Source organism: Bombina bombina, chromosome 5 (genome assembly GCF_027579735.1).
Source record: "Bombina bombina isolate aBomBom1 chromosome 5, aBomBom1.pri, whole genome shotgun sequence".
NCBI lineage: Eukaryota > Metazoa > Chordata > Amphibia > Anura > Bombinatoridae > Bombina > Bombina bombina.
Genome location: NC_069503.1, coordinates 543,027,241 through 543,051,846, shown reverse-complemented (window position 1 = coordinate 543,051,846; position 24,606 = coordinate 543,027,241). Strand labels below are relative to the sequence as shown.

Sequence of the window (24,606 nt, the reverse complement as noted above, 5' to 3'; positions counted from 1 at the left end):
TCCCCAGTTTTGCACAACCAAAACAGTTATATTAATATACTTTTAACCTCTGTGATTATCTTGTATCTAAGCCTCTGCAAACTGCCCCTTTATTTCAGTTCTTTTGACAGACTTGCAGTCTAGCCAATCAGTGCCTGCTCCCAGATAACTTCACGTGCACAAGCACAGTGTTATCTATATGAAATACGTGAACTAACACCCTCTAGTGGTGAAAAACTGTTAAAATGCATTCTCAAAAGGAGGTGGCCTTCAAGGTCTAAGAAATTAGTAATATGAACCTCCAAGGTTTAGCTTTCAACTAAGAATACCAAGAGAACAAAGCAAAATTGGTGATAAAAGTAAATTGGATTTTTTTTTTTAAATTACATGCCCTATCTGAATCATGAAAGTTTATTTTGGCCTAGACTGTCCCTTTAAATAAAGTTGTTATAAAAAATCTTCTCACAAACCGGAGTTCCCTGCCAGTTCCTTCTCACAAACCCCACGTTTCTTCAAGTTTAATATAATCTTTTTCATTGAATGGCTTTGGTGAATGTCAGGACATTAATTCTGTACCATAGGGTTTGAGAAGTAATCAGACAAGGTTATTTGCTGTAATTTAAAACAAGATTCCAGCCACTACTTCTCTAATGGGTAAAGTAGTGAGAGAGCTGCAACTTGTGCTGTAGGAAGAAGACAGACAAAAAGGAGATACAGATACTTTCTGACCGCATCGAGTACCCGTAGGACCGCAGAGCCGGAAGAACGCACCAGGAAGACCCTACTCGCAAACTAAGCAGATACATTGAGTCTGGCGGTAGAGAGCACTCAAGAGCAATAACAAAACAAAGTCTCCAGGACCGACCTACGAGGAAAACGCACGGCAGATAGTGATCTGTGACTGCATGTTTGGACAACGTTGGATTTTACTACTATACAACGTGGAGACAAGCTATCCCTGGTGTCTGACAAGATCTTCCCTACACTGTGCGGCCCTTACCTCACACTGATTGAGGTAGAAGAGTGTAAGTAGATGCCTAAAAGGGACCAGGATTTTGATCTCCTAATTTTGACTTTATGAACTTTTGACATTCTCTTGATTACTGTATTCATTACCAGGAGTCTTGATGTTCTTTTCCTCTATTGGACTCTTTTTTTTTTTTTTTTATATATATATATATTATATATATTTTTTATATTTATTTATATATGATCTTTTTATCAGGCTTTTTATTTCTACTAGACCACAATTGAACTTTAAATAGTAATCAATTCATAATTTTAACTTGTTATTACTGTGCTTGTGAATATTAATTTTTTTAATTTTCTGTTGCGCCAATTCACAAACCCCCTTTTTTCTTTTCAATAAGGGAATCTGGAAACACAATAGGTCTAATTTCTTTTTCACAGCGCCCAGGTCACATCTCCTTTTTACTTTATATATATATATATATATATATATATATATATATATATATATATATATATATATATATATATATATATATTAATTGGTGGTTCAAATGAACAGAGGCACTCGCCGTGTTACAAAAGTGCTTTATTCTCTCATACGAGTAAACGTTTTCGGGCTATGATGCCCGTCATCAGACTCCTGAAATGAAGAAACAGTGCCTTCATTTCAGGAGTCTGATGACGGGCATCATAGCCCGAAAACGTTTACTCGTATGAGAGAATAAAGCACTTTTGTAACACGGCGAGTGCCTCTGTACATTTGAACCACCAATTAATATTGTAAATTTGGGAGCACCCCGGCATTTTGGAATATATAGTGAGTGCAGGTAATCTTGAATGGATATATATATATATATATACATATATACACTGTATATATTATTATACTCCGCACACTTAAAAAACTGTCAATGAAACAGTGATAGAATTTATTAGAGGATTTTTGCTAATACATGTGTACTGCAAAACAATACTTCTTTTCTAAACTGAAATGTACCCATGTGCATTTCAAATGTGAGATTGATGACACTTTATTTATTCTATTCTCTTTGAATTTTAAAGTTCTAAGCATGATAAGACAAAACAGTAGTGATAGTTTTGGTTCCAAATTGGCCAAGAATTTACCATTTCCACTGTGGAATGTTCTACAAAGATTTGGCTCATTGATTATACTGTTAAGACAAGATCTGTCCCAGAGACCAGTTATTGCATCATGCGCCAGACTAGTTTGTACAGAGATTTGGAACAAAGTATACATGAATAAAATGGCTTGTCAGATGTATTAGTGAATAAATTATTGAAGAACAAGTGAATGCTGCTAATTCAGGATTTAAAATACATTGTTATACTAGGTATATCCATTTCTTGAAATCAAAAGAAAATTATACTTGCATTAATTCATGCATGATCACTGCCTGTACGGCTTAAAAGTTCAGATTTTAGTAATATAAGCAATGTTGGAATACATTAGGCAGAATAACTCTTCATCATTCAATTCTTGAGCAGTTTATGAGCAATTAGACAACATCACAGATCTTCTTTCCTCAATCTACAAGAGTCATTACCTATTAGGAATGTTTCTTTGGAACCTGCACTGATGACCATGGGTTCCATTGATAAATGAGGTTCCCAACAACAGGTTCCCAACTAGAAAATCTGACGTGATTCTGCTAGCATTATCATTGCACAAGCAAATATGCCACTCAATTCAACCATATCGCTCGCACAAGCCGGCTTTTCTAAAACTCGTAATGGCAGCGATATGGAGGGTGAAATAACGCAACTTTTGTTGCGTTCGTTTAATACCCTCTATACCGCAAAACTTGCAATCTAGGTGTATATAAATTACAACTTATTAAACAGGTCTCATTGAAGCCATATATGTCAGCCAATGTGTTAAACTTTTTACACTATGCTCCACATTGTTGGTATGTTTGTGTCTTCAGAAAGGACAAAAAGTAAGCTTTTTAAAATATAAGCAAATAAATGCAGTATAATATTTGTGAAAGAATATTTTTTTTCTCACTAGTGTTTCACTGGTGCTCAATTGATTAAACCTTGTATTTTCTAATTGCTGCAGCGTTTTTGTCATAAAAGATGTTTTCATAAGACAATATGGATTTATCTTCCACTCTGCTGAGCTGCATTAAAAAGAAAAGCTGTTAACAAAGCTGATCGGGGTTCAAAAATAAAATGCGTTTCTAAATTAAAATAATACAAGGAAACTTCATAAGAAATCATTGCTAGTACAGGCATGTGCAATGGTTTGGCACTAAAGGGGTTAAACATATTATATTTTTTTTATGTTTTTGTTTAGTTTGTGCACAACTGATCCTAAGGGACAGATTGCTGATTTACTGATTACGTCAACTCAGCATGAAAGCACACACTAGTTTATTCAGGCAGGAACATTAATTTTCTCAGAGGCAACAAGGATTAATATGACTGCAGTTTAGAAACTGGTGACATTAGTGTTGGTTAAAGGGCCATGAAACCTAAAAGAAAAATTACACCAATGCAAGTATAAAAAATATTTCCAATTACTTTCAATTATCATTTGTCTCCCCTTTCTCTGCTATTTTGTTATAAAGTTTAATCCATTTCCAAATCCACAGTGGGATTACTTATGCAAATCCTTTTACATTGGGTTACCCTAGGCAGAATTTGCTTCTTATCTCATGGGAGTGCGCATGTACCTTTGCATGCAAATTGCACATGCAATATTGCGCATGAGCATTGAGACGCTGACGTAATCCCCAACATCACAGTCATTCTGATAAAGTGCCCATTGTGGAAGTATTTTCTTAAAGCAGCTGAAGATTTTGGAAAGAAAGGTTACGGATTTACCAAGCTGATTTTCAGCATCATATCTAGTGCGTATACAATTAGTTGTGTTCGCAATGCGCCTGTGATCAGGAGCGAGCTCTGGCATAATGAATATGCAAATGTATAGTGCTGCGATTGGCCGTTTGCTTTTCTAAAGCCGCACCCTTGTTTAGAGGGCTGTCTTTGATAATGTCACATTGATAAATAAAAACATTTTTTTTGATAAGAAGCTTCATTATGCATACAAAGTAAGTGTATTTTACTTGCCATAAGATTGTCTTTCTTATGCAGCATGTTATATGTACTCTTGTAAAGTTTTATAACCCTTTAAACCATAGCTTTATCTCAAAAAGAGAAAGTCTGTTTAAAGGAACAGTCAACACCAAAGTTATTGTTTAAAAAGATAGATAACACCTTTAATATCTATTCCCCAGTTTTGCACAACCAACATTAATGTACTTTGTAACATTTAAATCTCTAAAATTCTGCCTTTTTCTAAGCCACTACAGACAGACTCTTATCTCATGCTTTTTTAATTAGCTTTTCACAACAAGATACTGCTAGTTCATGTGGGCCTTGTGCTCTCTTCTGGGAGTTGTGGCAGACACTGCACTAATTGGCTAAAATGCAAATCAATAGATAATAAATAAATAGCCATGTGATCAGGGGGCTGTGAAAAGAGGCTTAGATTCAAGTTAATCTCAGAGGTTACAAGTATATTAATATAACCTTGTTGACCGTGCAAAAGTGTGGAATGGTTAAAAAATGGATTATCTATTTTTTTTAAACAATAAAGATTTTGACGTTGACTGTCCCTTTAAATATATTCTATTTTACCCCTCATACAATGGATTCATGTTTTTTTTTTCTTCTTCATATTTCTCTTCCACAGAGATTCTGCTATATCCAGCAACAAAACTCCTCACAACAGCTCAATCAACCACATCGAGAGTGTCCTACAACAGCTAGATGAAGCCCAGTCTCAGATGGAGGAGCTGTTCCAAGAACGGAAGATCAAACTTGAACTCTTTTTGCAGCTGCGCATCTTTGAGAGAGACGCCATTGATGTATGTGTTTTATTTTTAATCTTTAGTTTTCATTCAAATGTACTATACCGATAAAATCCAAGCCTCTAGCATCTGCAAGTTTTTTGGTGCTGAGATTTGACCAATTACAGGCTTTAAAAGGGGACAGGAAGCCTCAATTTTCATGATTCAGCTATAGCTTACAATTTTAAACAACCTTGTAATTTACGTAGTCTATCAGATTTGCTTCATTAGATAACAGAAGTAAATTGGAAAGTTGTTTTAAAATTGAATGCTCTTTTTGAATGAGGATAAGTAAATCTTTCTCAATTATTTTGTAATGCTATAGAAAATAAGCACAAAACCCAACCTTTTTCCTTATCTGCGTCATTGTTTTTCAACCCCCCCCCAGTACATTCAGAAATCAGATTTTTTTTTATTATTATTATTGATTTGTATCCTGCAGATATAAAATGTTAATCGGATTTAATCCATTTTTTACTCTTCTCCCGTTGTGAAGAAATTTAACCACTGTTCAATGCTCCCTTGTTTCTATTTACCGTAATTCTTATTATGCAGCAGACAATTTTTATATATACTGACTCAGCTAAAAAAATGTATTCATTTTTATTTCTTCCCTTTGAATAATACTTTTGGAATATGTTTATTATTTTTTGTTTTTAAACATGCTAGCTATATAGGTATGAACTACTGGTTAATTTACTAGTACTTGCGATGAAGTATTATGCAAATTGATTTAACATAGAGATACATACATGTCTAAAGATGTATTTGTGTGTGTATATATATATATATATGTGTGTGTGTGTGTATATGTATATATGTATTTACAGACATATATACACATATAAACTCATAAATACACATGTAGACATAGATAGGCATAGACTTCTATGGGGGAAAACGTTAACGCGCACTTGATATTCTAATACAAGCGCAACCCGATAAGAACAAAAAGCTTACTTCTAGCGCAGTTAACGCCCGAGCGAGAGTGTTAATTGGTGCGCTACTTGTAATCTGGCTCTGTATGTATAAATGAATATGTGTTCGCCAATATCATCATCTAGTCTTTTAGGAAATATTTCTGATAATTGTTAATAAAGTATTTTCAGTCAGGTGTAGTTCACACAACATACTGGGTGTATTAAAGTATGTATAAAACTACAGTCAGTATACTGAAATATATACCTTACTTTAGACCACAAGAAAGTAAAGGAAAAATCTATTTATAACTTGAAAACAACATTTTTTTCTTTTCTTGTAGATCATTTCAGACCTGGAATCTTGGAATGATGAGCTCTCGCAACAGATGAACGACTTTGACACGGAGGACCTCACACTTGCAGAGCAGAGACTTCAGCATCACGCTGACAAAGCTCTAACAATGAACAACTTGACATTTGATGTCATCCACCAAGGGCAAGAGCTTCTGCAGTATGTCAATGAAGTCCAGACCTCTGGTACGGTAGCTCAGTAATAAACTAATTTACCATTTTGTACAGTTATTAAAGGGACATTAAGCCAACATTTTTCTTGAATAATATAGATAGAATATACAGTTTTAAAAATGTTTTTATTTTCTGTCTATACTCAAATATACTTTGTTTTCATGGTATTTATGGTTAAAGAGCATACCAAGGCAAAATAAGGTGCACGTGTCCTGAGAAATATATGGCAATGATTTTGCAATAATGCTTTTAAAAACTAGATGGCAACATTTGCAAAATCTATACCATTGTTAAAATCATACTTGTACAACTACTGCCATATAGTGCTTCAGACCTGAGCCTACCTACCTGCTTCTCCAAAAATGATTACCCGGAGAACAAAGTGAATTTGATAATTTTGTTTCATTCTTTTGTTATCATTTGTTGAATGAGCAGCAATGCACTACTGGTTTCTAACTGAACACGTGGGGGAGCCAATGACAATCGGTATATATATATATATATATGAAGCCACCAATCAGCAGCTAGAACCTAGGTTCTTTGCTGCTCCTGAGCTTGCCAATATAAACCTTTCAGCAAAGGATAACAAGAGAAGTAAATTAAATAATAGAAGTAATTTGGAAAGTTGTTTAAAATTGTATGTTCTATCTGAATTCTGAACAAAGAATTTTGGGTTTCATGTCCCGTTAAGCACTTGTGTTCAAGCAGGAATATTTGTGAATCATAGTTTAGAAATAGTGGTAAAGCAGAAGACAATCTTATTTTCCATGTCTTTGTAACCCAAGTAGATTTAATTCTGTAAAAGAGACATTAAACACTGTGATACTGTTACTGTAGTAAGCCATTTATAACTGTCCCTAACTGGTTTCAGCAGAGGAGATAAGATAAAACTAGGTAACGCAAGGTATCATCCACTAATTTTTGGAGATTAAAGATGCAAAATATGTACAATTAATTACTCAATATTTAAACAACAAATATAATTTTAATAACATCTGCTAATCATTATTTTTTGTAGCATTTATTCTGTATTAATTGTGTATTGAAGACAGTGGAAAATTATATTATGGGCCAGCGTAGCATGCAATTTGCTTGTACATGGTGAATAGTGAAAATATGGAGACTTTATGTTGTTTTTATCTTACTATCTTGAGGTTATTTATTTATGTGTTGTGAATATCAAATTTAAAGGGACAGTCAACACCAGAATGTTTGTTGTTTAAAAAGATAGATAATCCCTTTAATATCCATTCCCCAGTTTTGCAAAACCAACACTGTTATATTAATATACATTACTTTTTACTTATGTGACTAACTTGTATCTAAGCATCTTCTGACCGCCCCTAATCACATAACTTTTAGTTATTGTCTATTGACTTGCATTTTAGGCAATTAGTGCAGTGTCTGCCACGGGCGTGATCACAATGCTATCTATATCAGTGGTTCTCAACCAAAGTGACCTCAAGGCCCGGTACATTTTAGCTGGACATGTCCAGGGCCCTGTAGTTTTATATATATATATATATATATATATATATATTAGTAAGCAGCAGGGATTTGCCCTATTAGTAACTAAGCAGTTCAGTGTGGGTTTAGTGGGGGCCCTGGAGTGTGGGGGGTCCTGCCGAGGGTCTGTCGCTGTGAGGTCTGGCCCTGGAGGTTGGGGGCCCTTTCTTTGGCCCTTAATGTTGGGGGTACTGGCTCTGGAGGTTGATGGGCCTGTTGGGATTAGGGCAGGGAGGCTACCATGTTCATTTGCATAAATATGAATACATTTGGGTCAGTGTGAGTCAGTTTTCCTGGGGCCTTGATTGGTCTCAGTCTGCCCCTGGTGTGCAGTGGGGTAAGAGTGTGCAGTGGGGGCATGACAGGTCAGGGCCCACCAGCAGGGCTATCACGGCCCGGTACTGGGCCACGGCCCGGCTGTTGAGAAACCAGGATCTATATGGCCTACATGAGCTTGCTCTCCCCTGCTGTGAAAAGTAAATAAAATAGAGGTGACCTTCAAGGGCTTAGAAATTATCATATGTGCTTTCCTAGGTTTGCTTTCAACTAAGAATACCAAGAGAACAAAGCAAAATTGTTGATAAAAGTAAATTGGAAAGTTGCTTAAAATGACTTGCCCTGTTTGAAAAATGAAAGGTTTTTTTTTTGGACTTGACTGTCCCTTTAAATGATCATGAGCATGCAATGAAACCCCCCCCCCCCTCCCCAAAAAAAAAAAAACACAAAAAAAAACTGTACAACTTGGTATCCATATTTAAAGCTTAGTTCCTTTCCATGAGAACATATTTAAAGGGATATGGAACCAAATATTTTTGTTTCATTTTTCAGATGCATTCCATGTTAAACAAGTTTCCAATTTACTTCTATTAGTTTTTTATCCGTTGGTATCCTTTGTTGAAGGAGTAGCAATGCGCTACTGGGAGCTATCTGAACACATCAGTGGTATATTTGTACAGCCTCCAATCAACAGCTATTAAGGATACCAAGAGAACAAAGACAATTAGATAATGGAAGTAATTTGGAAAGTGGTTTAAAATGGTAGGCTCTCTTTGTATAATGAAAGCCTTTTTTTAGGTTTCATGTCTCTTTAAAGAAGCTTAGGAGCGTGTGAATGCCTTGAAAACTATATGTATAATATTGTTGCAATGCACATGCACGCTCCTTAAACCTAACCAGATATGCCCCTATGGAAAAGTTTCAACAAAAGAATGAAGTTAATTTGATAAGCAAATTGGAAGGTTTTCTTGCACACTTTTTAAGTATGATGGAATAACTCCTTGGAATAACTCCTGGTGGCCCACAGCCCTCGGACACCCTCCAACCCCCACCGACCATGCACAAAATCTAGGCGTCATCCTGGACTCATCGCTCTCCATGGACCGGCAAATCAACGCCGTCTCTTCTGCATGCTTCCAAACACTTCACCTGCTGCGAAAGATCTTCAAATGGATCCCAACCGAGACCAGGAAGACTGTCACTCACGCCCTCGTCAGCAGCCGACTGCACTATGGTAACGCACTCTACGCTGGCACCACCATCAAGCTCCAAAAGAGACTACAGCGCATCCAGAACTCCTCGGCCAGACTAATCCTTGACATCCCTTGTCAATGCCACATCACCAAACACCTGCGGGACCTGCACTGGCTCCCCATCAACAAAAGAATAACCTTCAAGCTTCTCACCCACGCATTCAAGGCCCTCCACAACATCGGTCCCGAATACTTGAACCACCGCGTTACCTTCTACACCCCTGCCAGACAACTTCGATCGGCCGACCATGCCCTCGCAGTCAGGAAAACCACAGCGGGAGGCAGATCCTTCTCTCACCTGGCAGCCAAGACTTGGAACACCCTCCCGCTGCACCTCAGACAAGCTACCACCCTAACTAAGTTCAGAAAGGACCTCAAGACCTGGCTCTTCGACTGAACTGCAACCCTCAGTGCCTTGAAACCCTTACGGGTGAATAGCCGCGCTTTACAAGAACCCAATAGATAGACGGAGAACACCCTGTGGTCATCTTTTGGGTCATGCAGAACATTTTTTAGATAAACTTTACTACAAAAGTAGGCAAAATAAATATTCCATATACTTGGGGGATTGTGTTTACATTTGGAAACATAAATTATCATCTGAATCTGAGAATTGTTAGTAAAGTATTCACTTTTGAAATCCATATTTTGCCTTCTTTAAAATCATTTCTATAAGACAGTAACAAGTATATAATTATTGATTATAAAGCTGTATTATAATTTTACTACATTATTTTAAGTCTGTGAAACCTATAAAAATGTCAGTTTTCATACTAATGTCCATTCATTGTCCGTATTGTGTTTAAAACTTCTTTTGGTTGGGTCTTTTGATTTCAGGGGTTGAGCTGCTGTGTGACAGAGATGTAGATATGGCAACACGGGTGCAGGATCTGTTGGAGTTTCTTCACGAGAAGCAGCAAGAACTCGATCTGGCTGCTGAGCAGCACCGGAAGCATTTGGAGCAGTGTGTGCAACTGCGCCACCTGCAGGCCGAAGTGAAGCAGGTATAAAGCCTTTAGTTGTTTCTTAAAGGGATACTAAACCCAATTTTTTTCTTTAATGATTCAGATAGAGCATGCAATTTTAAGCAACTTTCTCATTTACTCCTATTATAATTTTTTATTTGTTCTCTTGCTAGCTTTATTTGAAAAGCAGGAATGTAAAGCTTAGGAGCCGGCCCATTTTTTTGTTCTGAACCTGGGTTACTCTTGCTTATTGGTGGCTAAATGCAGCCACCAATAGGCAAGCGCTATCCAGGGTGCTGAACCTAAAATAGGCTGGCTCCTAAGCTTTACATTGCTTAAAATTGCATGCTCTATCTGAATCATGACATTTAACATTGGAAACAGAACATATAATTAACAACTATCCAATTTTACTTCTATTATCAAATTTACTTAATTCTCTTAGTATCTGTTGTAAAGGAGCTGCAATGCACTACTGGGAGCTAGCTGAACACAACATGTGAACCGCCAATTAGCAATTAGCTCCCAGTAGTTCTTCACTGCTCATATGCCTACAAAGGATTCCTTTTTACAAAGGATAAAGAGAAAACAAAGAAAATTAGATACTAGAAATAAATTGGAAAGTTGTTCAATATTGCATATCATTTTTACTTTACTGTCCCTTTAAAGGGACAGTCTACACCAGAATATTTATCGTTTTAAAATATAGATAATCCCTTTATTACCCATTCCCTAGTTTTGCATAACCAACACTGTTATATACATATACTTTTTACCTCTGTGATTGCCTTGTATCTAAGCCTCTGCAAACTGCCCCTTATTTCAGTTCTTTTGACAGACTTGCATTTTAGCCAGTGAGTGCTGGCTCCTAGGAACTCCACGTGCATAAGCACAGTGTTATCTATATAAAACACATGAAGTAACACCCTCTAGTGGTGAAAAACTGTCAAAATGCCCTGAGCTAAGAGGCGGCCTTCAAGGGCTTAGAAATTAGCATATGAACCTCATAGATTTAGCTTTCAACTAAGAATACCAAGAGAACAAAGAAAAATTGGCGATAGAAGTAAATTGGAAAATTCTTTAAAATTACATTCTCTGTCTGAATCATGAAAGTTTTTTTTTGGGACTAGAATGTCCCTTTATTTCTGATTTTTTTGTTGAATAGTTTACAGTCCTATACATAAAAATTTAATCTGTCCAACCTCAAAAATTTGAAATACTTATTAAAAGAAAAAAAAAAAGTTAATACAATCATGTAGACAAACATGGTATTGATCATAAAATGTGATGCATTCTAATATAAAATGCTCACTTCTTAGCAATCTACTGATATTAAAGGGATATGCAAATAATTAGCTATTTTTAATCCACCCCTTTCCAATTTAAAAAATAAAATACACTTTTTACAAAAAATATATTTTGTGTGTTTTATAAACAAAAATACAAGTTTTGAAGCATTTTTTCATGCTGCTAAAAAGAAGCTGAGTAGCAGATCATGGCGGCTGTTTTAGCTATAAACCTCAGAAGTCTACAGCGTTTTATAAATACAAATGTATTTTTTTCAGTGACGGTTATACTTTAAGGTATCAATTCTATGCCTCTTTAATATCACACCATTGGTATCTATTATGTGGAATGTGGGTGTATTTAAATTGACCTTGGTAGATAGATCGTCATTATTATTATCGTTTATTTGTATAGCGCCGCCAAATTCCGTAGCGCTGGATTCTACGCTTTAGAGTTTGCTACTGTTAAATTGATTTACTTTGAGCAGTTTGGAAGCTGGTAACCTCGACTGTAGCATAGAAAGTGCTCTCTAATTCTTTCATTATATTTTCAGGTGCTGGGCTGGATTCGCAATGGGGAATCGATGTTAAATGCCGGACTTATAACTGCGAGCTCACTACAAGAGGCCGAGCAGCTTCAGCGTGAGCACGAGCAGTTCCAACACGCCATAGAGGTAACTTTATGCTCGATTTTGTTTTATTTAAAAAAAAGGTTGATTTTAAGAAAGTGTGGGTGATATCAAAATGATTAAAACTGGAAACTTTCTATTTTTTAGCCAGTTCAGCCTATCTGACCAAAAGATAAATAAAAATGTTTTAATGTACCTGCAATACCCGGACAAGAGATTTTAAGTTTAGGATGTTTTCTTGACTGAAGGCAAACGCTCAATGTTATAATCTTCAGAAAAGTAGTTTGTTTTATTTGTTTTTTTTATGGTAATTAGTGATATGTGAATGTCAGAATGTTAACGACCCTTTAGAAGAAGATGGATATTAATGGTATATTATGGTTCCACATTAGATGCTGAAATCTGATCTCAGTAACTAATTGTAGAGCAATCGAAAACACAAAGGAAACAAGGGCACTGTCTGCGTCAAATCTAGGGCTGCAACAACTAATCGGTAAGTTTGATCATAAAAATAGCTGTCAACAAATCTCATTATCAATTAGGTGGTCAGCGATTAGTTGGTCAGTTGCACAGTACCAGCTGCTTTAATCTGATGATCTACTGCAACTAAGATTGTGCAAAAAAAATTGAATTTATTTATTTTTTTAATCGTTTTTCTATCCGATTAATCGGACAATAATCATCCGATTAATCGGATAGAAAAAATAATAATAAATAAAAATGTTTGCACAATACCATGTGCAGGAGTTCATCGGATTGAAGCAGCTGGTGCTGTGCAATTAACCAACTAATCGCTGACCACCTAATTGATAATGAGATTCTTTGACAACTATTTTTATGATCAATCTTGCCGATTAGTTGTTGCAGCCCTAGTCAAATCTGTATGAAATAGTGTGCAGAATACTCCCAAAAAGCGGGCACCTCCAGGTGCTCTAATAGCAAGCCGGAACTTCCCAGCCTTCAGCTGATAGATCACAGTTAGCAGGATACAAAAGTACTGCAAGTGGCAAAATACACCGGTACTCCAATATTCCTTCATCAGATGTCATCAATAAGATGGATCTTTATGGCAAGGTGTAATTGCATTAAAATCTTTTATTAAACACTTATTGTAGAGTGCCCTTTTTACAGTGTTCTCCGTGGAAACTTTTGCCAGCCTGTTGGCATTATTAAGTAGCATGGTGGGGTCAGTGTCATATGTAGACAAATTCTGTTATTTAACGTAAGCTATCCAAAGCACAAATTAATTTCATAATGTAGCATAGATTGATTTAATGATAATTTGTGCAACAAATTGAAAAAAATAGATATTATCCCATTTTTGGCTTAATATTGGTTTAAATTTTAGCTGTGTAGTCCAGCTGGGTGGTGTGTCCACTAAATAGGTCATGGGGAGAACACTGCTTTAACTTTCCAAATTATATTTAAATTATTAGCATAACAAGTAACACACTTATTTAAGACAGTGATGTAAACCCAAGTTGTCCAGCCTTCAAAAAAAATGGCCACGCTACATTTCAAGGATCAAAGAACACATTTTAAAAGTGCAGTTAATACAGACTTTTTAAAATTCTACATATATAAAACAGGCTCATAAACATATGCATCCAATTTTGATATTGGTGCAGGTACAAGCTTTTCTCCAAATGTCAACTACATGCACGTTATAGAGATGAGCAAATTTTGTGTTGCATCTGGTGAAAAGCAGAGTAGTTAAAATGATGTTTAATGACTCCATAGTTCAGATTGCCTTATGTATATTTTAATTGTGTGGAGAGTAATAGGAACTGGAAAGACTTTTGTGACCAGAAGGTTTTAAATCGGAAAATCATTCAAAATAAAATTCACTGCCCTAGGGGATGTAGGGAGTCACATATAGCTGGCTAAATAGTAGGCTTTTAGGATGAAATTATCTTCACTCAGGATTCTTCTTTTCTTCGCCTCATAAATTCCTAATATGGAAACAACCCCATAAAATCCACCACTAAAAAACATTATTACATCAGTTATATCATTAGCTGTGACCTTGGTTAAAACTTCTAGTCAAGTAAAAGAGACTTAATAGACCTGACCGGATGGAGACTATAAAATGTGGATAGAAGAAATCTAGGCTAATGAATTTAAAGGGACATTGTACTCTAAAAATACTGTCTCCTTTAAAGTGTTAAAATGGTCTATTTTACATGCTGGAGTATATTTGTTTGCAGACATTTCCTTCACATTTATCTTGTTATTTGATATATTGTAGAAACCACCACATATTCTGAAGATACAAATAACAAACATATTCTTGGTGCACACAGGAGTCATTAACACAAAGTCATTTCCTGGGGGGGGGGGGGTAGGAAAGAGATTTTTGGAATAGCTGATTGTGATCATTGAACCCCCAGATTTGAATTTCAATACCAAACTATTTAGGCTGTGTGTTTAGACTTCAATAACATTAGCAGACCCTCTTCACCTGCAGGTTCAGCTCATATGTTTGAGATATGAGCATTTCTTTGAGAACAACAAATGATGGTTTTGATGAGCAAAAACAACTATTTCAAATACAACAATAACCACTAAGGAACAACTTCCCATACATTCAATACTGTAGCAAACAGAACAAGATATTTTGAACACATTAAAATGAAAACAAATTTTACAGTACAGTGTCCCTTTAATGTTTTACCGGCTTAACTGTAATGACGTTTTTTTTTAAAGTTATTTACAGAGAAGATAGTTGTATATAAAATGCTTCTTTATACACTGGTCTAGTTAGAAATTGTTGACTAATAAATAAAAAAAAATAGACCTTTTAATGTCTAACGTCGGGTGGACTAGAAGCTTTTTCTCTCCTGACTGGTATTGAAATTTGTTCTGCCATTAAGACATTTTTATAAAATGAATATTAGTATTCACATATTATGTTTGAATATTAATGCATTTGACTTGCGTTGAGGTTTGCGGGAATTAACATTTATATGATGTGTCTGGAACGAATAAACACAGACAATATTTTATTTTTTATTTATATGCCAAATATTTCCTATCAATAGTGAATGCCCAGTGATATATCCAGTGTACTTTTCAGTGAGGAAAACGTCATCTTGTTTTTACTGTCCCTTTAAATCAACAAAATACATTTCATGCACCTCCCTAAAATTATGGGTGCGGCCATTTTGGAACTTAAGTTACACTGCAGGTATCTGAAGGAGAGTTGCTGAACATGTGCAAAAAGATCAGCACTGGAATACAGTTATAGCTAAGGTGACCATATTGCCGCTTTAAAAAGGGACACATGAAAAATACATATGTCAGGGTTCTTATACAAAACATTTCTTTAAACAGCCCTGACAGATGTATTTTTCATGTGTGTCCCTTTTTAAAGCGGCAATATGGTCACCCTAGTTATAGCTAAACTTCAACATGGTAGCACTCATGACTAGAGGGAGGGCGGGGAATATCCTATAGTGTATTAAGTGCTTGAAGGGGCAGTAAAGTCAAAATGCAATGTTCATGGTCTAGCTAAAGAATGAAATTTTAAAGAACTTTCCAATGTATTTTTATTATAACATTTGTTTTGTTCTCTTAATGTTCTTTGTTGAATAACAAACCTACTATTTAGCTCTCCTTGGCAGCAACAATATTTGCAACAATGTTATACAGTGTTGCAGATACTGGTGTCAGAGTGCTGAAGTCAAGTGCGCACACTCCTTAAATTCTATTATCCCACCTATGTTTACTCTTCAATCAACAATACTAATAGAACAATTCACATTTGGTAATAGAAATAAATTGCAAAGTTGCTTAAAATTACATGCTCTATCTAGACCATGTCATCTTAAAGGGACAGTAAAGTCAAAAATATACAGTCGTCAAAAATATACAGTCATGATTTAGACAGCATACAATTTTAAACAACTTTCCAAATTACTTATATTTCTTTCATGTAATTAGCAAGAGTCCATGAGCTAGTGACGTATGGGATATACATTCCTACCAGGAGGGGCAAAGTTTCCCAAACCTCAAAATGCCTATAAATACACCCCTCACCACACCCACAATTCAGTTTTACAAACTTTGCCTCCGATGGAGGTGGTGAAGTAAGTTTGTGCTAGATTCTACGTTGATATGCGCTCCGCAGCAAGTTGGAGCCCGGTTTTCCTCTCAGCGTGCAGTGAATGTCAGAGGGATGTGAGGAGAGTATTGCCTATTTGAATGCAGTGATCTCCTTCTACGGGGTCTATTTCATAGGTTCTCTGTTATCGGTCGTAGAGATTCATCTCTTACCTCCCTTTTCAGATCGACGATATACTCTTATATATGCCATTACCTCTGCTGATTCTCGTTTCAGTACTGGTTTGGCTTTCTACAAACATGTAGATGAGTGTCCTGGGGTAAGTAAATCTTATTTTCTGTGACACTCTAAGCTATGGTTGGGCACTTTGTTTATAAAGTTCTAAATATATGTATTCAAACATTTATTTGCCTTGACTCAGAATGTTGAACATTCCTTATTTTTCAGACAGTCAGTTTCATATTTGGGATAATGCACTTGAATTAAATCATTTTTTTCTTACCTTCAAAAATTTGACTCTTTTTTCCCTGTGGGCTGTTAGGCTCGCGGGGGCTGAAAATGCTTCATTTTATTGCGTCATTCTTGGCGCGGACTTTTTTGGCGCAAAAAAATTCTTTTCCGTTTCCGACGTCATACGTGTCGCCGGAAGTTGCGTCATTTTTTGACGTTATTTTGCGCCAAAGATGTCGGCGTTCCGGATGTGGCGTCATTTTGGCGCCAAAAGCATTTAGGCGCCAAATAATGTGGGCGTCTTATTTTGGCGCTAATAAATATGGGCGTTATTTAAGTCTCATTTTTTATTGCTTCTGGTTGTTAGAAGCTTGTTCTTTGGCATTCTTTCCCATTCCTGAAACTGTCATTTAAGGAATTTGATCAATTTTGCTTTATATGTTGTTTTTTCTCTTACATATTGCAAGATGTCTCACGTTGCATCTGAGTCAGAAGATACTACAGGAAAATCGCTGTCTAGTGCTGGATCTACCAAAGCTAAGTGTATCTGCTGTAAACTTTTGGTAGCTATTCCTCCGGCTGTTGTTTGTATTAATTGTCATGACAAACTTGTTAAAGCAGATAATATTTCCTTTAGTAATGTACCATTGCCTGTTGCAGTTCCCTCAACATCTAAGGTGCAGAATGTTCCTGATAACATAAGAGATTTTGTTTCTGAATCCATAAAGAAGGCTATGTCTGTTATTTCTCCTTCTAGTAAACGTAAAAAGTCTTTTAAAACTTCTCTCCCTACAGATGAATTTTTAAATGAACATCATCATTCTGATTCTGATGACTCTTCTGGTTCAGAGGATTCTGTCTCAGAGATTGATGCTGATAAATCTTCATATTTATTTAAAATGGAATTTATTCGTTCTTTACTTAAAGAAGTACTAATTGCTTTAGAAATTGAGGATTCTGGTCCTCTTGATACTAATTCTAAACGTTTAGATAAGGTATTTAAATCTCCTGTGGTTATTCCAGAAGTTTTTCCTGTTCCTAATGCTATTTCTGCAGTAATTTCCAAAGAATGGGATAAATTGGGTAATTCATTTACTCCTTCTAAACGTTTTAAGCAATTATATCCTGTGCCGTCTGACAGATTAGAATTTTGGGACAAAATCCGTAAAGTTGATGGGGCTATTTCTACCCTTGCTAAACGTACTACTATTCCTACGTCAGATGGTACTTCGTTTAAGGATCCTTTAGATAGGAAAATTGAATCCTTTCTAAGAAAAGCTTATATGTGTTCAGGTAATCTTCTTAGACCTGCTATATCATTGGCTGATGTTGCTGCAGCTTCAACTTTTTGGTTGGAAATTTTAGCGCAACAAGTAACAGATCATGATTCTCATGATATTATTATTCTTCTTCAGCATGCTAATAATTTTATCTGTGATGCCATTTTTGATATTATCAGAGTTGATGTCAGGTTTATGTCTCTAGCTATTTTAGCTAGAAGAGCTTTATGGCTTAAGACTTGGAATGCTGATATGGCTTCTAAATCAACTCTACTTTCCATTTCTTTCCAGGGTAACAAATTATTTGGTTCTCAGTTGGATTCTATTATCTCAACTGTTACTGGTGGGAAAGGAACTTTTTTACCACAGGATAAAAAATCTAAGGGTAAAAACAGGGCTAATAATCGTTTTCGTTCTTTTCGTTTCAACAAAGAACAAAAGCCTAATCCTTCATCCTCAGGAGCAGTTTCAGTTTGGAAACCATCTCCGGTCTGGAATAAATCCAAGCCTGCTAGAAAGGCAAAGCCTGTTTCTAAGTCCACATGAAGGTGCGGCCCTCATTCCAGCTCAGCTGGTAGGGGGCAGGTTACGTTTTTTCAAAGAAATTTGCATCAATTCTGTTCACAATCTTTGGATTCAGAACATTGTTTCAGAAGGGTACAGAATTGGTTTCAAGATGAGACCTCCTGCAAAGAGATTTTTTCTTTCCCGTGTCCCAGTAAATCCAGTGAAAGCTCAAGCATTTCTGAATTGTGTTTCAGATCTAGAGTTGGCTGGAGTAATTATGCCAGTTCCAGTTCCGGAACAGGGGATGGGGTTTTATTCAAATCTCTTCATTGTACCAAAGAAGGAGAATTCCTTCAGACCAGTTCTGGATCTAAAAATATTGAATCGTTATGTAAGGATACCAACGTTCAAGATGGTAACTGTATGGACTATCTTGCCTTTTGTTCAGCAAGGGCATTATATGTCCACAAAAGATTTACAGGATGCATATCTGCATATTCCGATTCATCCAGATCATTATCAGTTCCTGAGATTCTCTTTTCTGGACAAGCATTACCAGTTTGTGGCTCTGCCGTTTGGCCTAGCTACAGCTCCAAGAATTTTTACAAAGGTTCTCGGTGCCCTTCTGTCTGTAATCAGAGAACAGGGTATTGTGGTATTTCCTTATTTGGACGATATCTTGGTACTTGCTCAGTCTTTACATTTAGCAGAATCTCATACGAATCGACTTGTGTTGTTTCTTCAAGATCATGGTTGGAGGATCAATTTACCAAAAAGTTAATTGATTCCTCAGACAAGGGTAACTTTTCTGGGTTTCCAGATAGATTCAGTGTCCATGACTCTGTCTTTAACAGACAAGAGACGTCTAAAATTGATTTCAGCTTGTCGAAACCTTCAGTCACAATCATTCCCTTCGGTAGCCTTATGCATGGAAATTCTAGGTCTTATGACTGCTGCATCGGACGCGATCCCCTTTGCTCGTTTTCACATGCGACCTCTTCAGCTCTGTATGCTGAATCAATGGTGCAAGGATTACACAAAGATATCTCAATTAATATCTTTAAAACCGATTGTTCGACACTCTCTAACGTGGTGGACAGATCACCATCGTTTAATTCAGGGGGCTTCTTTTGTGCTTCCGACCTGGACTGTAATTTCAACAGATGCAAGTCTCACAGGTTGGGGAGCTGTGTGGGGATCTCTGACGGCACAAGGAGTTTGGGAATCTCAGGAGGTGAGATTACCGATCAATATTTTGGAACTCCGTGCAATTTTCAGAGCTCTTCAGTTTTGGCCTCTTCTGAAGAGAGAATCGTTCATTTGTTTTCAGACAGACAATGTCACAACTGTGGCGTATATCAATCATCAAGGAGGGACTCACAGTCCTCTGGCTATGAAAGAAGTATCTCGAATTTTGGTTTGGGCGGAATCCAGCTCCTGTCTAATCTCTGCGGTTCATATCCCAGGTATAGACAATTGGGAAGCGGATTATCTCAGTCGCCAAACATTGCATCCGGGCGAATGGTCTCTTCACCCAGAGGTATTTCTTCAGATTGTTCAAATGTGGGAACTTCCAGAAATAGATCTGATGGCGTCTCATCTAAACAAGAAACTTCCCAGGTATCTGTCCAGATCCCGGGATCCTCAGGCGGAGGCAGTGGATGCATTATCACTTCCTTGGAAGTATCATCCTGCTTATATCTTTCCGCCTCTAGTTCTTCTAGTTATTCTGAAGGAATGCTCGTTTGTTCTGCTGGTAGCTCCAGCATGGCCTCACAGGTTTTGGTATGCGGATCTTGTCCGGATGGCCTCTTGCCAACCGTGGACTCTTCCGTTAAGACCAGACCTTCTGTCTCAAGGTCCTTTTTTCCATCAGGATCTGAAATCCTTAAATGTAAAGGTATGGAGATTGAACGCTTGATTCTTGGTCAAAGAGGTTTCTCTGACTCCGTGATTAATACTATGTTACAGGCTCGTAAATCTGTATCTAGAGAGATATATTATAGAGTCTGGAAGACTTATATTTCTTGGTGTCTTTCTCATCATTTTTCTTGGCATTCTTTTAGAATACCGAGAATTTTACAGTTTCTTCAGGATGGTTTAGATAAGGGTTTGTCCGCAAGTTCCTTGAAAGGTCAAATCTCTGCTCTTTCTGTTCTTTTTCACAGAAAGATTGCTATTCTTCCTGATATTCATTGTTTTGTACAAGCTTTGGTTCGTATAAAACCTGTCATTAAGTCAATTTCTCCTCCTTGGAGTTTGAATTTGGTTCTGGGAGCTCTTCAAGCTCCTCCGTTTGAACCTATGCATTCATTGGACATTAAATTACTTTCTTGGAAAGTTTTGTTCCTTTTGGCCATCTCTTCTGCCAGAAGAGTTTCTGAATTATCTGCTCTTTCTTGTGAGTCTCCTTTTCTGACTTTTCATCAGGATAAGGCGGTGTTGCGAACTTCTTTTGAATTTTTACCTAAAGTTGTGAATTCCAACAACATTAGTAGAGAAATTGTGGTTCCTTCATTATGTCCTAATCCTAAGAATTCTAAGGAGAAATCGTTGCATTCTTTGGATGTTGTTAGAGCTTTGAAATATTATGTTGAAGCTACTAAGTCTTTCCGAAAGACTTCTAGTCTATTTGTTATTTTTTCCGGTGCCATTTCTTTGGCATCTTGGTTGAAATCTTTAATTCATCTTGCCTATGTTGAGTCGGGTAAAACTCCGCCTCAGAGGATTACAGCTCATTCTACTAGGTCAGTTTCTACTTCCTGGGCGTTTAGGAATGAAGCTTCGGTTGATCAGATTTGCAAAGCAGCAACTTGGTCCTCTTTGCATACTTTTACTAAATTCTACCATTTTGATGTATTTTCTTCTTCTGAAGCAGTTTTTGGTAGAAAAGTACTTCAGGCAGCGGTTTCAGTTTGAATCTTCTGCTTATGTTTTTCATTAAACTTTATTTTGGGTGTGGATTATTTTCAGCAGGAATTGGCTGTCTTTATTTTATCCCTCCCTCTCTAGTGACTCTTGTGTGGAAAGATCCACATCTTGGGTAATCATTATCCCATACGTCACTAGCTCATGGACTCTTGCTAATTACATGAAAGAAAACATAATTTATGTAAGAACTTACCTGATAAATTCATTTCTTTCATATTAGCAAGAGTCCATGAGGCCCGCCCTTTTTTTGTGGTGGTTATGATTTTGTATAAAGCACAATTATTCCAATTCCTTATTTTATATGCTTTCGCACTTTTTTATCACCCCACTTCTTGGCTATTCGTTAAACTGAATTGTGGGTGTGGTGAGGGGTGTATTTATAGGCATTTTGAGGTTTGGGAAACTTTGCCCCTCCTGGTAGGAATGTATATCCCATACGTCACTAGCTCATGGACTCTTGCTAATATGAAATAAATGAATTTATCAGGTAAGTTCTTACATAAATTATGTTATTTGCTTCCTTCTCTTGTTATCCTTTGTTGAAAGGTTTATCTAGGTTCTAGCTACTGATTGGTAGCTGCATATATATATATATATATATATATATATGTGTGGACTGTGTGTATATATATATATATATATATATATATATATATATATGTATATATATATATATATATATATATGTGTGTGTGTGTGTGTGTGTGTGTGTGTGTGTATATATATATATATATATATATATATATATATATATATACACACACACACCCACACATACCAATGTCATTGGCTCACCCATGTGGTCAGTTAGAAACCAGTAGTGCATTGCTGCTCCTTCAACAAAGCATACCAAAAGAATGAAGCCAATTTGATAATAGAAATAAACTGGAATGGTGTTTAAAATTGTATGTTCTACCTAAATCATGAAAGAAAAATTTTGGGTTTCATGTCCCTATAATTTTGACTTTACTGTGCTTTAAATGACCCTTTAAGACAGGGGTGTCCAAACTTTTTTGGAAGAGTGCCAGATTTCATGAAGTGAACATGTGCGAGGGCCGACCATTTTGCCTGACATTCTTTGAACCATTTTAAAATAAATGCAAATTAACTATTTTATGCAAAGTTTATTGAAAACTGCATACTTTTTGTGACTTGGATGACAAATCTAAATAGGTGTTAAATCACTCTGCCTTTAATATAAAAAAACAGGAAGCTGAAATATGTCAGGAACATTGTAAAGTACATTACACAAACTAATAAAAGTTGTCTGTCAACTTTTAAGTTCAGAAAATGTGAACAGGAACATAACACCAAGTATACATGTGTACATTGAATTCCTTATAAACAGCCACCTCAAACCAGAGATCTCAGGAGTCCTGAGCGGCGCTCGGGGACTCACTGAGCGGCGGTCGGGAACTCACTGGGGGGCCGTATAATGTATATTTCTAAAAATATCTGTGGGGCCATATCAGTCCGGTACTCGTGCTGCAATTGGCCCGCGGGCCGGACTTTGGACATGCCTGCTTTAAGAGAATTACTTTATACTTGTAACATTATGGATACATTAATATATTCGTCCATTTGATGACATTGTAGGATACTATGTGATAAGGATGTTTATTAAATTCACCATGAGCGTAAAGCTGGTGGTTCTATAAAAATGCTTACAATTTATATGTATAGTATTCCAGTTTAATGTGCTTTGAGTGGGTGCAACTAATAAACATTAATCTAGAATGAAAATAGGGTGGTTTGCTACAGCTGCAAATAGATTTTGCTGTGTTGATAATAATGTGTCTTTTACTGAGCAGAGTGTGAATGCTTTAATGATTTAATGTTTAGAAGAGCACTTCATTTTAATTGGTTTTATAGCAGGATTGTAAATTAGAGTACTAATGAAAAATTATTAATGCTTGGTGAGTATCTGTCAAAACTGAAGATAATCTATAAATTCACTTTGCATAAATCTGTAATAAATAATTATGCTAAGGTTGGGTTGACTTTTGAAATGCCAACACATCCTTCTGCATTTTTTTGTGTTAATAAATGTCTATTCTTTTAACAGCATTAAAGGGACATGAAACCTAAATTATTTCTTTTGTGATTTAGAAAGAGCATGCAATTTTAAACAAATTTCCAAAGCTACATTATTTATCTTATTCCTTTTAGTAAAATAGAAATAAAATACAATATAAATAGATATAACAAAAACAATGCAAAACAATAGCTTTGAACCAGCACTGAGCAAGCATTACTTTAAAAGCTTTATATACTTTTATCTTAGATCAATAGTAAGAGTTGAAAACTAATTGTGCAGTTATTACGTGAGGTAAAACAAAATGGTGGGTATCCTTGTCTACTTTAAAGATAAGAATAGAAGATGCAGGAGCACTTTCTGAGAGAAGAAAAATTACTTCAGACATCCTGTTTATATTTTCAAATGCACTTTGTTCTTCTGTTATCCTTTGTTGAAATGCAGGTAGGTAAGCTCAGGAGCGTAAACACTTGTCTGGAGAACTATATGGCAGCAGTTTTGTTAAAATGCAGTATTTTCACAAACTGCTGCTCTATAGTACCCCAGCCATATGGACACTAACTACCAAGTTAATCTCTTAAACAAAGAATAACATGAGAATGTAACAAAATTTGATAATAGATGTAATTTGGAAACTTTTTTTTAAAGTATATGCTTCATCTTAATCATGAAAAACATGATGACCCTTCAGTTGTTATTTTTGTGTGCTACCAAAAATTGTACTAAATATATTGATGTTTGTTGGGATCCATTTTCTTTTTACTGGTAGAAGCTGCAATACAGTTGAAAATTAAAGGGACATTATGCTCAAAACATTTTCTCTGTTACATCTAGAAGAGAGTGGCCTGAACTTTTTTGTTCTTGTAGTAAATAAACCAATTCTTCTAATAAAATTCTTCTAATAAAAGCTATAACTGTTTCACAAGTATATTTTAAGTATGAACCGTGCACCAGCATTTTAAACACAGCACTTGCTCTCTAAGTTGCTAAGTCTCTAAGGTGCTTGTACCATCTGGTAATGACTCAATTTGTTAATTGTTGACATAATACAAGCCCCACTGGTGCTCTGAGCAGCTGCAGTATTTAAAATGCTGGTGCACTGAGAATATCTAGCTATGCTTCACATGCATGTGCAGAGAAAAATGCTAACACTA

The 24,606-nt window shown here is 36.1% G+C and overlaps 1 protein-coding gene across 6 annotated transcripts in view; it reads left to right on the top strand.

Annotated features, from left to right (window-relative positions):
• The window catches only part of LOC128660571 (triple functional domain protein), a 763,036-nt gene that overhangs the window by 456,492 nt on the left and 281,938 nt on the right, over positions 1–24,606 (top strand). For all 6 annotated transcript variants that reach the window (XM_053714497.1, XM_053714496.1, XM_053714493.1 and 3 more), the window contains exons 13-16: positions 4,670–4,844; positions 6,088–6,283; positions 10,144–10,310; positions 12,112–12,231. In XM_053714497.1, coding sequence (XP_053570472.1) covers positions 4,670–4,844; positions 6,088–6,283; positions 10,144–10,310; positions 12,112–12,231 — 658 coding nt within the window. The remainder of the gene's footprint in view (positions 1–4,669; positions 4,845–6,087; positions 6,284–10,143; positions 10,311–12,111; positions 12,232–24,606) is intronic.